The sequence below is a fragment of the Electrophorus electricus genome, unplaced genomic scaffold (genome assembly GCF_041902795.1).
Source record: "Electrophorus electricus isolate QZ-2024a unplaced genomic scaffold, ASM4190279v1 Scaffold266, whole genome shotgun sequence".
Classification (NCBI taxonomy): Eukaryota; Metazoa; Chordata; class Actinopteri; order Gymnotiformes; family Gymnotidae; genus Electrophorus; species Electrophorus electricus.
The window spans coordinates 18,821-32,768 of NW_027658546.1; the positions used below are offsets into that span (position 1 = coordinate 18,821).

Here is a 13,948-nt window from a genome sequence, read left to right on the forward strand (position 1 = left end):
CGAGGCGGTTAAATCAGCTCAAATGAAAGACAATCTTGTTTTCATTAATTTTTCTATGACAAAAGCACTTGTTATGAAGATTCGAAATTACCAAGAAGGCTCCCTGATAATTCATCACACAGGCCGGACCGGAGCACGTGAGTGCTCGCGGTGTCCATCTGCATCAGGCAACGTTTGCCTTCGTTTGGAGTGTTTCAGGTGGAGGTATCCGTCTGCGTCGGGACACGTTTGCCTTCGTTTGGAGTGTGTCAGGTGGAGGTGTCCGTCTGCGTCGGGACACGTTTGCCTTCGTTTGGAGTGTGTCAGGTGGAGGTGTCCGTGTGCGTCGGGACACGTTTGCCTTCGTTTGGAGTGTGTCAGGTGGAGGTGTCCGTGTGCGTCGGGACACGTTTGCCTTCGTTTGGAGTGTGTCAGGTGGAGGTGTCCGTGTGCGTCGGGACACGTTTGCCTTCGTTTGGAGTGTGTCAGGTGGAGGTGTCCGTCTGCGTCGGGACACGTTTGCCTTCGTTTGGAGTGTGTCAGGTGGAGGTGTCCGTCTGCGTCGGGACACGTTTGCCTTCGTTTGGAGTGTGTCAGGTGGAGGTGTCCGTGTGCGTCGGGACACGTTTGCCTTCGTTTGGAGTGTGTCAGGTGGAGGTGTCCGTGTGCGTCGGGACACGTTTGCCTTCGTTTGGAGTGTGTCAGGTGGAGGTGTCCGTGTGCGTCGGGACACGTTTGCCTTCGTTTGGAGTGTGTCAGGTGGAGGTGTCCGTGTGCGTCGGGACACGTTTGCCTTCGTTTGGAGTGTGTCAGGTGGAGGTGTCCGTCTGCGTCGGGACACGTTTGCCTTCGTTTGGAGTGTGTCAGGTGGAGGTGTCCGTGTGCGTCGGGACACGTTTGCCTTCGTTTGGAGTGTGTCAGGTGGAGGTGTCCGTGTGCGTCGGGACACGCTTACTTTTGTTTGGAGTGTGTCAGGTAGAGGTGTCTTTGTGCATCGGGACACATCTACTTTCATTTGGAGTGTGTCAGGTGGAGGTGTCCGTGTGCGTTGAGACACGTTTACTTTCGTTTGGAGTGTGTCAGGTGGAGCAAGCGAAGGCGTTTGTTTCATAGGTTGCTGAAACAGCTAACCTTACAGGCATGTCCTGGACTCCGTATGTGTGCAGTTAAGAGCTCAGTGTGTTATTTGAATACATAAGTACGGATGTGGCGCTAAGTGCTGTCCACAAGAAGACACTTCAATATGTGCTCTCTCTCTCTCTCTCTCTCTCTCTCTCTCTCTCTCTCTCTCTCTCTCTCTATATATATATATATATATATATATATATGTGTGTGTGTGTGTGTGTGTGTGTGTGTGTGTGTGTGTGTGTGTGTGTGTGTATATATATATATATATATATATATATATATATATATATATATATATATATATATATATATATTTATATTTATATTTTTTCCCCTAGATACTACACTTAAAGTTGTCCCAGGCAAGTCTAGACCTTTTCTACAGAATCTTCTAGAATGTTTCTACAATAACATTTTAACCTGTATAATGGTCTTTAGTATATCAGACCCCATGTGAAAGCACTCAAGGACCTGCACCAGTGGTACATATATATCTGCCGCATCGAATAGACAATACATTTGCATGGGCGGCCTTTTCTAACAGAGTGTTATTTGGTACATTCAAACGTACTGCATGTCAGGTTTGTTATGTCGTTGAAATCAATCCGGCATAGAAACCCCAAAGCAACTCCCCTAGACAAACCATAATCTTAATTCCGAAGAGTTCCGACTTCGTTTTGCATTGAAGGTTAGAAAGCACCTTTCTCATTCCTCCTCGGCTGATAATCTGTTATTTTATCGCCTATCTTCTCTCTTGCACGGCCCTTTAACGAGGATCCTTTGATGCGTACTGTGGTGGAAGTGTAGAGTATTCCCTCTCATCCCTGCCACACCTGCTCTCGCAAGCGTTTTTGCGGCAGTTCGGGAGAATTTTCCACGGGCTTCCAACGTGTCTATTTCCTCCGCGCTGACGGAGATGAATGCGCTGCCTAATTAGCCGTACGCCCGCTGAAGTATGAGGCACCTTGGAGTCTTTATCGGGATCTGCATTAGATTACATATCATACATGAATATACTGAGATAACGCTTCCCAAGTTTGCGTTTTTGATCTCGTAAATGTTGTACATGTGTAAAAACAAACAAACAAACAAAAAAAACCCCACGTTTTCCCGCTTATCTTTCATACCGTGTATTGGAGCAAAATCAGGGAAATTAGTATATGATTTTAATGACAGATACAATCTAGATGGAAAATGCCACAAGCAAAAAAACATAAACCAGTTGTGCAATAGAAGTGCACTTTCTTTTCACACCTCATCGTGCCCCTGCCGCTCCTTTTAAAGGGCCTGATGGTATGGCTGCTGTCATATGTCGCCACCTGCTGGGGAGAATGGGCTATCGTAATGGCTGATTGAGCGCAGACGCACTCTGTGTAATACTGCCACCGCGTGGCAGATCAAAAAACACGCAGACTACTTAAAGCAAATGCAAACAAAATCCAATACAAATGGAATGTTGTATTTTTAATCCTCGTTGCTTTGTGAATCTGTATGAAATGTCCTAGGTCTTATTTCTTTTCTAAACTATCAGTCAGGGTATAAATATATTACTGGGAACAGTGGAACTTGAGGTTTTGTCTTTCCTAAATTGGTTCTTGGTTCTCTCTCTCTCTCTCTCTCTCTCTCTCTCTCTCTCTCTCTCTCTCTCTCTATATATATATATATATATATATATATATTTCTTGAATGTTTTATATATGTATATTTATATTTGTGTATCTGAGCACCAAAACTTGTATATACACTTGACCTTTGCTGTCAACCTGTTTGTGTGGTTTGCATTCCATTATTCATTATTACGGCTGCTATACTCAAACCCAATGTTACGGCCTCTCAGCCTAGACAGGCTCGTAACAATATATATAAAAATTGCCTTGAAGTACTTCATCTGCTGTGCAAACAAAGTACTTCTGAAGTTCTAGCAGGTGAATGAATTCATTCCTTGAATGTTATGTAATGAATGTTATGATTTAAACATCTACTGTTTCTAACAAACACTTTACTTGCACTGCTTGTGCAGTTGATGATGGACCTCTGTCTGAAATGTTCTGTTTCTCTGGAAACCTTGTGTAATATATATATATATATATATATATATAAAATGTGTAATTCATCATTTGAGAAATATTTAGTTATAGTGGTTTTCAAGATGCATATTCATTCCTGATATGAAAATACTGACAAGAAAGACAGCAGAAGAGGAAGGACTTATCCTTGTAGGTATTTTGGTATTTTACAAATACTGACTTTAGGTTTGCCTAACAGAGATCACCCCCGAATATCCTGTATGGAGATGGAAAACATTATCACGATTGCAAGTCCCGTAAATACCGTGCTTGACTTTTTCTATTGCATACATGAAACATTTTGAAGAGCCACAAATATTGTCCTTTGATTCCTTTGGTCCATGATTAGTTCATGATGAATAATTCATGAGTAACTCAGTTTACTTTTCTGTCTCTTCATGTAGTCTCCTAAATTGCGAGCACTGGAATGTAATGACTTTCCAGTGTGGAAGCTGGGAAATCAAGCTCTCACCGTTGGTTCCAGTATCAAGAGCTTTTCCTGTTCTGATGGTTCCTTCTTTGATTTCTGTTCCCACCCCCTTGAAAATCATCAGCAGCTGAACTGCCAGCATGCCCCATTATAAGATTAGAAGTTCTGTCCAAACAGCTCTCTGTTAACAAACTGCAATACTCTTTGGTGGAAAGTGAAAATTAAATGAGCTTTAGGGTGCGTACTTCTCCTTTCTTTAAAACCAGGCAAGTTTCTAATCATGTTATAATCAAAACAGCATTTTTACATACTATACCTAACTAAACCCTGTCTCCAGCGGTACGCCTTATCAATGGTGTTTCAGCACCAAGTCCTCAGGGGACCTCCAGACAGGCCTGTTTTTTATGCTCTAACCCAGCTCCTGGAGCACCTGAGCAAGAAATCAACTAAGTACCAAGGGTGATCTGGGACAAAGCAAAAAATGTGGAAGCCAGTACCCTCCCCCCACGCGAGCGGGTTGGGAAGGCGCTAAATCATGGCACTGGTGAGGTTGCTGAGGGAGCGCACGCTAGTCGTGTGCCGGCTCTTCCGCCGCACACTCCTCAAGTAGTTTCTGTATAGGATCACGCTGATGACACGGTCCTGGAACTGCTTGGACACAATGTAGTAGAGGATGATGTCTAGTACTGTGCTCATGTTCATCAGGAAGGTGGTGAAGGCACCCCAGGTGCTGTAGTCCTGTCTGCTCTGTTCCAGCAGCAGGAAAACGAAGCAGATGTGGAAGGGCACGAAGCAGACCAGCACCTGCACGATCAGAGTCATGATGATGCGGACAGACTTCTTCTTGACGTTGGGCTTCAGCTTGGACATGCGCCCGTGCACCAGGTTGTTGACGATGACCATGTAGCAGCCCACCATGATGAACATGGGCAGTAGGAAGAAGAAACCCAGGCGCACAAAGTGCACGGGGTTGTCGCGGCGCAGGTACACGATGTCATGCATCTTCAGGCACGTGGTGTGATTGGATGGCGCGTCCGGGTCCTCGTCGTGGAAGAGGAGCGGCGCGGCGCTGCCCAGGGTCATGACCCACACGCCTGCGCATGATAGCAGGGCCTTGGGCACGTTCTTCAGCACCTTGCTGTGTCGTGGCTGCACTATGGCGACGTAGCGGTCTGCACTGATCAGGGCAAAAAGCCACAGAGCCAGACAGGGGTAGACTATGGTGAGCGCTGCATTCACCCTGCAGAACAGGTCTCCGAAGGGCCAGTAGTTCTTACTGTAGTAGATCATGCGGAAGGGCAGTAGCAGAATAAAGATGAGGTCCACCACAGCCACATTGATCATGTAGATGGTGACAGAGTTCCTTCGCTTCGTAGTCAGGGTAAAGACCCAGAGGGCGGTGAGATTGACTGCCAGGCCTACGCAGAATATGATGCTGTAGAACACCAGGCTGGCAGTGCGGAAGAGCAAAGGGAGCTGATCTTCGAACTTCACAACCAAAGGACTCTGCTCCATGATTAAAAGACCTGACATGAGAGAAGAACAGGACACACGAAGCCACTGTAAGAGAAAGAGCTGTTCATTTATGTTGACAGCGTTTGGCTGATGCTTTTATCCAAAGCGACTTACAATTCTGAGTGAACGCGACTTGATCAACTGAGGGTTAAGGGCCTTGCTCAGGAGCTCAACTGTGGTCAGTGGTGGGGCTTAAGGTAGCAACCTTCTGATTACTAGTCAAGCACATTAACCACTGAGCTACCCGCCCCCCCCAAATAATGGCGAATAAAACCAAACCACTTGCTGTGCGGGAGGTTTCTATCTGTAGAATACATCATTCACCATGCCACATGTTGCAGGCTTTTGCAGGCTCTCTTTGCTTGACTTCACCCTGAAGCCCTTAGACCACCCACAGGGGAATACACATACAGATACCTCCAGTGGAAAGTTGGCAACATCTGGCATTTATTTAGAAGCTTAAAATAAGGAGTACCAATAGAAACAAATAAAAAAATAGATAAATAAACAGAGCCTTTAATGAAATTAAGTTCTTGATCTCAATCAGAGCATAACCAACAGAAGCATAAAGGGGAGGAAACTACTTAGTTGAATGTTCTTTGTGTTTTATCGTTAGGAGATTATGACAGAAAGTCCACTTGTCTTTCTGATCATGCTTTCTACCCTTTGATCATATAAAGATAACCCAAAATGTAACAAAAAAAAAAAGTTCTATTGACTAGTTTTAGTCATTTTACCTAGCTACAGTCAACATGATAACATTTACAGCCCACACTTACATAGAACTCTGGCCATGTGTGCCTTTCTATTGTGGTAAAGCAAAAAAGGGATGTGACCTTTTATAAAGTGAATCTCACATGTCTGTAATTCCATAGAACAGGTTTTTCATTATCTTGTTTCTTTTGTCTTTTTCTATCTTCTTGTTTTCACACTCTGGATTGCACACCATAGGAAGCTAACCAAAGGCAAACTTACCTCAGCGATCTACACCATCGTCTGTTGGCACAGTAACTGCTTGAGGCCCATGACAAAGACTTGTGATGTGGTGGCGAGCCATCTCTGCTCAAGCGCTGCTCTGCAAACATACAGGAAGTCATGTAGCTATGCCTTCATTTAAATAAGGTCTCTTTTTTTCTTTCTCTTTTGGTTATAACTTCCTGTGTTGCTTGCACTATAGAAAAATCATTCAGTCTTTAAATTCTGACGCGAATTATTATATATCATCTAGCTTTCTATTGCACAATGAGTCTTGAAGGCTAACGCAGTTTAGGTGCTGTTTATTTCTTGGAAAATTTCAGCAAACATTTGCATTTTTCATCCTGCGCCTAGCATGCACTACAGAGTAACAGAATGCAAGTGGTGTTCGTGACCTTCAATGAGCCATGAGATTTTAAGTCGTTCTTAAACAGGAAATAAGATTCTTTTAATAGACCTGAGATCGGCCCCGCGAGTCCTCTCAAAAGTTCACACGTAGCATGGCTTGTGAGGGAGCAGTCTGATAGGATAAAGGTGAGGATGAGGATAAGGGGAAAACGAATTAAGAGATGACCTTGAGACAACTGCTGGAACCTTAATTTACTGAGCAAGTAAACTAGACACATGTAGATTCAAATCCCCTTTCAAGAAAATGGAGGGAGAAGGTATTATTTTCAGGACATTGCTCAAGACCATAAGAATTCTGCTCTTTTTTACATAGGACTTACCACTTCAGTGGTAATCACACAGATGAACATTGCATCATGAACACTGTGTATATTTTAGTAACTGAAAAGAATGAGATGTAAGTAAACAGTAGCTGCAAAGAGTAAAATATTACAGACTTTGTAAATCAGTAAATCATCAGTAAATCTACAAAGCTACAATAAAAATAATAACTTTTATAAATAACCATCAAATACAGAGATCTGAGTGAGTGATACAAAGTTATTAAAATCATTTTTGAGTATGTAAGACATCATTAATGAACAGCTGTCTGAACAGTGAGCTTGAGTGAACAGTGAAGACCTCTTTAAGATTGAAACCCTTGATCAGTGTTTAAAACACTTGCTTAGTTAGTTGCAACACACTTATCAAGAGTACAACCAAACCTCTCATGAGCACCATATACTATCAAAAAATGTCTCTCAAAAATGTGTCTCACTTGTTTCCAACATTTTTTACACCAAACGTAAACACTTCTGTTCTCTGCTTGACCTCTGGGATGATGCAGTAACTCTAGTCCCTTAAAGCACTTTATTAAAGCACTTTCAGGACATTGCCAAGTGTTGCTTAAACACTCCACTTAAGCCACACACGCTTCAGCCGCTTCAGAACCCCCCTGTCAGTAGCTGAATAGCCCATGTAAGCCTATTTGTGACTAGATATAAAAGGTGTGTGTGTGTGTGTGTTTTATTCCTTGATACCTTCATCTATTCATTCATATTTACACACACACCAATACACATACTCTCTCTCTCTCTCTCTCTCTCTCTCTCTCTCTCTCTCTCTCTCTCTCTCTCTCTCTCTCATAAACTGTTGGTTAAGGTACTCTAATAGCATTCAGAAGGTTGCCACTGTTGGGCCCCTGAGCAAGGCCCTTAACCCTTAACCCTTAATCGCTCAAGTTGTACTCAGTCATAACTATAAGTCACCTTGGATAAAAGTGACAGCTAAATGCCATAAATGTAAATAAACAAGGACAAAAAAGAATTTAATCTACAGCAGCACAATTTAATTTAATAAGTTCACTGTCTTTGTCATATACTCCATGACAGTATTAGACCATCTTCTCCACTGTGACTTATACCACAAATATAACCACAGCATAGAAAGTCGCCTACAATATCCCCTCTACCTGCTACCATCAACTCTCTCTGTTACACCATTCACATGAGATGTTTTAGATCCTGTGCATGTATAGGACAGGTACCCTTTATTTTTAAGATAAGGTTATAAAGTCTGGTTGACTCCTGTCCCACAATGATCTTAACATTTGTAATCTTAACATTGGACCACCACCACAACCACAGTGACAACACACAACAGACATGTTGAAATTGCAGCAATACTACTGTAAAAGGGGTTTGTGCTAGCTCTCTCAAGAATTGCAGAGTTTTTTGTTTTGTTTTGTTCTGTAAAAAAAAACAAAAACAACATACATGGGGTCTTTGGTAGCTGCTGTGAGCCCACGCATCATTGCAATTTCTCAAAATTCAAAAATAAAAAGACAAAACGTGGACAAAATAAAACAGACAAAACATGTGACTGCAATGTAACTCCTGTCTGTTCTTAACATGAACATTACAACGGCAATCTTAAAAGCAAATCGAATCACTTTTGCATAGGGTTTTAAAGAAATGAAAGTCTGTGTAGTTTCCCAGCCTCTGTCTCCAGACAATCTGTGCAGTTTCTTAATTTCCATTGCGTTACCTTCCTGTGTCTCTGCCCTGACCTTCACCCACTTCTCCTTCCCTTTTATGGTAAGAAAGCAATAAACAGATTACAAAATAACACATGCAAACACACACATATACACTGAATGGAGTGACAGCATATTCAGGAGATAGACCATGCTGGAACTCCTCACCTGCCAGCTGAACAAGTCTGCAGATGTATTCATACATAGACGATTCAGTCCTCATGCAAACATCCCACTCCTCCTTCTTCTCTCTTTATTCTGCTTATTTAGTGATCTCTGGGGGATTTCACCCCTCGTGCTAGTGAAGGCTCCACCCAGAACTCCAGGCCAAATCAAGCCAGCAAAACAATGCTCCACATCTTTCTCTTTGTCTCTCCCAGTGAGTCTTCTAAAAAGCCATTCATTTCGGTTAATACTCGCAAACACTGAGGTGGGCCTACATTCCAATATGCACACGCAAGCATGCGTCTGTTCACATGAAGAATAAACACTCCAGGACAGAATTAGATCAGTGGGTTATGGCACAGAAAACACATGTGCAATAGTCCTCCTGAACCAAAAAACCTAGCTTTACAACCTCGCTCATCTGAATGATTTGCTCAAAGAACAGTCGTATTCCCGTGGAATGACTCGAGTTGAACATTACATAAGGGCATTGTTGCAGTTCTAAGCAGTGCAGTACTAGAAATTCCTGTTGTGATGCCACAACATGCTAAAGAGAGAGCCAAAAATAAATAAATAAATAAATTTCCCCCCTCTAAGCAAACGTATTAAATCCTCAAAGCTTTACAGTGAAGTGTGCAAAACTTCCCCACTGTCAACTCTGTCACCCCTACAAAGTGGAACCTCCAACTGCCAAATAAAAATACACTTCTACAGAGCGCCTCTTACACACATTTACAGGCAACAGGTGCTCCATACCCCTAACGTACAGTAGTTTTCAGTTCTTCATACACTTGGGTTTCAGAATTTCTAGAATCTAACAGCAGACAAAAGGGCTTGTAGGAACATTCGTAACCTTTTTAACCTTTTCTTGATGTCTTAATGTCCGGTTAATACAATCTAAACAGATCTAATGATCTCAGTTGAAGATATTATACCTGCTATGATCCAATAAAAGTCAAAGTCAAATTTATTTATAGAGTTCTTTTTACAACACAGAGCAGCTTTACAAATGTAAGGGTCTGGATCCTTGATGAGCCAGCCGAAGGCAATAGTGGAACGCAAAACCCTGGTCCCATTTAAGAATGAAACCTTGGAAGACTCGAGAGGGAACCAATCTTTGGGCAGACCTGCTGGCTGGAACATAATGAAGGTATTTAGAAAAGATATCTATTTTATGATGCATTTTCTGGTGCAAACACCAGAATGTCCAGCTGTTAAAGGGGAAATGGGTAGCGTTTTTCATGTCTGGCTTGTCAGGCTGCAGATCGAACAGTTGGCACGTGGTTTGGCATGTTCTGTGAGGAGGAAGATAGCCTTGCATCTCGCAGTTTGGACAAAATGTATAAAAGAAGGCATTTCTCAGCTCAGAACCAAAAAGAGGTTTCAGGTTGTTGCCAGAAATCCACACAGCATGCATTAACGCTGATCTGAGTTCCTGCATGAGCCCTGGATTGGCAGGAAAGTTTTATAACTGGCAGCTTTCACCCATTCAGAATCATGAACTGAAGATTCCCCTGATTAAATGTTATAACCATCTCTACTTTGCACAACCCAAATGAGGAGAAAGGAGAAATTTTGCAGACAGTTAACAGTTAAGTTTTTCTAAGGAAAATTGGACTGATGTTGTCATTGCCATTTGCTGCTAAAACAAATAGACTGTACTTCTGCCTATGGGCCCTTTGCCAGTGTAAAGGTGTCAATGCATTGCAAGTAAATTAATGAGGCTACAGGGATATAGAATGTGCTGTCGAATTATATTGCCCTCTTGAGGCACATCTCTGAAACTGCAGTTAAACAGACAATGCTTTTCTATGCATATGATTAGGAAACATATGTTGATTGGTGCTTTTTACAAAATCTCTGGATAGTTTAAAAAAATCTATTTTTTAATCTAAAACTACAGATGACAAAGACTGAGTTGCAAGCACTCTTTGGTTTAATTTTTTGTAGCACAGTGCTTTCATACATAGGCTGTGGTCACAGACTGCGGTCAAGGACTGTGGTAATGATCACTCTGTTAACCGACATCTAACCCTGCAAACACATCTAAGAGGAGTATGACAGAAGGGGGCACTCTTAGATTAGAGACCATTAATGAGAACATGTCTCTTCTTCTGAGGAGCCCAGCCAAAAGATCTTAAAAAGATTAGGTTTTAAGGAACTAATACTTGATGATATCTTAAACATTTGAAACAGCAACAATTTTATTATTATACAAAAATATGGCAGTAAGCAATATAATTCTAACGGACAGATCAGAGATGAGAAATATATACACTGAGAGTAATAAATTATAGAACATCAGTTGTGCCCTGATATAATCTTCCTGAAAACTGCTCACATTGCTCCTATGGCAGCATATTTTGTTTTGTTGCATAGTGAGCCACTTTCCCGGTGGTTCCGAATCCGCTGTCACTATTTGGACTCTGTTCACTGTCCAGAAGCTGAGAATTTCTCCCTCGCTGCTCCACTTTCTGATAGGCCCTACTGTTCATTTGGATTTTGTCGTGGCCAATCACGTCCCGGGAAGAGCCCTCTGGGGAAGTCCTAGCTACACTGGAGAAGGATGTGCTGATCTGCCTCCTGAGCAACTTCAGCATCTTCTTCTTGTAGCCTTTGCAAGCGAAGAAATAAATGAAGGGGTCCAAGCACGAGTTGAGATTCATCAGGCAAACAGTGATGTGCAGGGAGATCTGGAAGGCGTGCAGCTCGGCACAGTCCGGCTCGTAGTGCAGCTTCCGAACCATGTACTGCAGAAGGTCGATGTGGTAGGGGCTGTAGCAGACCACGTACACAAGGATGACACAGCAGATGACACCGATGGCCTTGCGGCTGCGGCCCGAGCGCTCCGTCAGCTGATTTGTCCTGGCCAGTAGGCGGAGCTTGAAGCAGAGCGCCGAGTAGCACGCCAGGATGGTGACGAGGGGCAGGCCGTAGCCCAGGAGCACGGCGCAGATCAGTATGATGGGCAGGCCTTCCACATGCTCCAGGCTGGGGTACTCCATGCACGTGACCCATCCGTCGCTCTCTTTGTGGCTCATGGGCATGCCCAGGAGCGTCAGCGTCTGGGCAAGCACCAGCGCCCACACGCCAGCGCACACGTAGCGCACAGTGCGAACCTGGCGCAGGCAGGCGAAGCGCAACGGGAGCACCACGGCCACGAAGCGGTCCACGCTCAGGCACGTCATGAAGTTGACACCGGCGTACACGTTGAGGTAGAAGAGCAGAGCGGAGGCCTTGCACAGAGCCTCACCCAGCGGCCAGTGGAAGCCCAGCGCGTAGTAGAGCACGCGCAGCGGCAGAGTCAGCGAGAACAGGATGTCGGACACCACCAGGTTGGCCGAGTACAGTGTGGTGGAGTTGATTTTCTTCGTGTTGGGCCAGATGACGTGGAGGGCCAGCATGTTACCCAGCAGCCCTGCCACGAAGATAACGAAGTAAACGGTGGGCAGGAACACGCGTGCCCACCCGCTGTGGTCATACAGGTTGGTGCAGTTGCTGGAGGAAGGCACCAGGGCACTGGTGTCATTCGTGGTCACCATCGTAGAATCCACAAGGTCAGAATGGAAAAATGACAGATCTGGAGGAGCAAATGTAGAAGTGTTTTTTGTTTCTCTCCTCATACATTCACAGTTTCCAACCAAACATGTGGTGCAAGGTTTCAATAAGGAAGTGAAAAGTTGTTGGCCTGTTTATTTATTTATTTATTTATTTATTTATTTTGTCTACCTTTCACTTGGCTATTAATTTAAAAAAATAAAAATAAAAAAAGCACCACAGACTAGCTGGCAGAGCTAGGCTGGTTAATAAGTCTCCAAATGCTGAAGCATAGCGCACAGGAAGTGTACAGCACAATAGCAGCGGACAGTAAGGAAGTCCTGTGTCTGACATCACTAATACACACAATGAGTGGTGGGCCCTACACAGCTTGAGACTCAAGTGAAATGTACTTCCTGTGCTGCCAACAGCACCGGAGAAAGCTACTCCTACTCTAAGATGAGTGCAAAAATATGTCAGTAAGTGAATGAAAAAAGAAATTTGAGGTTGGAGGCTATACACAAGCCATGAGTCTACTGTAGGAGTGATTGTGCAATAGCAAAAGAGACTCTATAAATCACCAGCCTGGCCTTACTCCTGTTGAGAACAGTTAGACTGTATCATCCTGAATTTTATGTAATTACTGTTACATTTACAGGAATTAATTATAGTTGACTGAGTGACGTGTAAGTGTTAGTCGTACATATAACTGATCATATAATTGAGTACAGCATTTGAGCACAGCTTTTGAATACAGCTTTTGTTAACCGTCAAACCACCCTATATCCTTGGCGACGTTTTTGGAAGGATATTGTTGCCATTCTTGAATGTCATTGCTGAATTTTTTGCAACTCTTTTTTTGACTTCCAATCATGAGTAAAGTTAGAACAAAGAGTCACGTGAACTGTACACATATGTGTATAACAGGATACCGTGGATTTTTCCGAACAACCTCTGGATTTTTTATTCATGTAAAGATTTTTATATTTATTATTTACATTTAAAAGGTATTTATTTTATTAATACTTTTAATTTCCCTGGCACATCCCTGAAAATCATTTTTAAAATATTTTTGTAAATACATACAAAAATTACTCAATAAATGAATATCTGCCAAGATCGTGCCATTAATGTAATTTGGTGTAAATTATCTGTAAAACAGTTACTGAAATGGATATGTAACTGCAGCAACCAGCAGTGATTTCACTATTATTTCATTAATATTAATATTATTGTACTCACCAATGCTTTGTTTGTCTCCACTCTCCCAGTGTATCTGTTGTTTCTGTCAGCATGGCAGAGATGGGTGTTGTCTCTGCTGGTCCAGCATGGACCACGTTTCTTCAAACGATCAGACAGCAAACGTCCTTTCCTATGTAGATCTGACACCATGGCAACTGACATAATTTCCTGTTTGGTTGTTTAAGATCTGCCCAATTTTTTAAGGGTTCTCTTTTTTTTTGCATTCTAGCATATTTCCTGGTTAGTTTTTTGCTGTCAAATTCTTCACTTGAAGCAACAATTTGTATGCTGAACTCTCTCTCTCTCTCTCTCTCTCTCTCTCTCTCTCTCTCTCTCTCTTTCACACACACACACACACACACACACACACACACACACACACACACACACACACACACACACACACACACACACACACATATATGTATATCAGTGGATTTATTGTCAGGGTTTTTATAAACAAATTATATTCATCAAATTGTTGAATAA

General features: G+C 42.8%; 2 protein-coding genes across 2 annotated transcripts; both read right to left on the reverse strand.

Annotated features, from left to right (window-relative positions):
• Window positions 1-2,717: 2,717 nt before the first annotated feature.
• LOC145655497 (N-arachidonyl glycine receptor-like) lies at window positions 2,718-6,188 on the reverse strand. The gene is made up of 2 exons (XM_081709038.1): window positions 6,094-6,188; window positions 2,718-5,129 (listed from the first exon to the last, which is right to left on the reverse strand). Exon 2 carries the CDS (start codon window positions 5,116-5,118, stop codon window positions 4,132-4,134), a length of 987 nt encoding a protein of 328 aa, XP_081565164.1. The 5' UTR covers window positions 5,119-5,129; window positions 6,094-6,188; the 3' UTR covers window positions 2,718-4,131.
• Window positions 6,189-7,806: 1,618 nt separating this feature from the next.
• On the reverse strand, window positions 7,807-13,720 carry LOC113574366 (G protein-coupled receptor 183a). Its single transcript, XM_027005216.3, has 3 exons — window positions 13,460-13,720; window positions 8,684-12,260; window positions 7,807-8,568 (listed from the first exon to the last, which is right to left on the reverse strand). The coding sequence occupies exon 2, from the start codon at window positions 12,220-12,222 to the stop codon at window positions 11,029-11,031; it is 1,194 nt and encodes a 397-aa protein (XP_026861017.2). The 5' UTR covers window positions 12,223-12,260; window positions 13,460-13,720; the 3' UTR covers window positions 7,807-8,568; window positions 8,684-11,028.
• Window positions 13,721-13,948: the final 228 nt, after the last annotated feature.

Bases quoted from the DNA above. Each gene is read 5' to 3' on its own strand.
- LOC145655497 (XM_081709038.1), bottom strand. From the start codon at position 5,118: ATGGAGCAGAGTCCTTTGGTTGTGAAGTTCGAAGATCAGCTCCCTTTG.
- LOC113574366 (XM_027005216.3), bottom strand. From the start codon at position 12,222: ATGGTGACCACGAATGACACCAGTGCCCTGGTGCCTTCCTCCAGCAAC.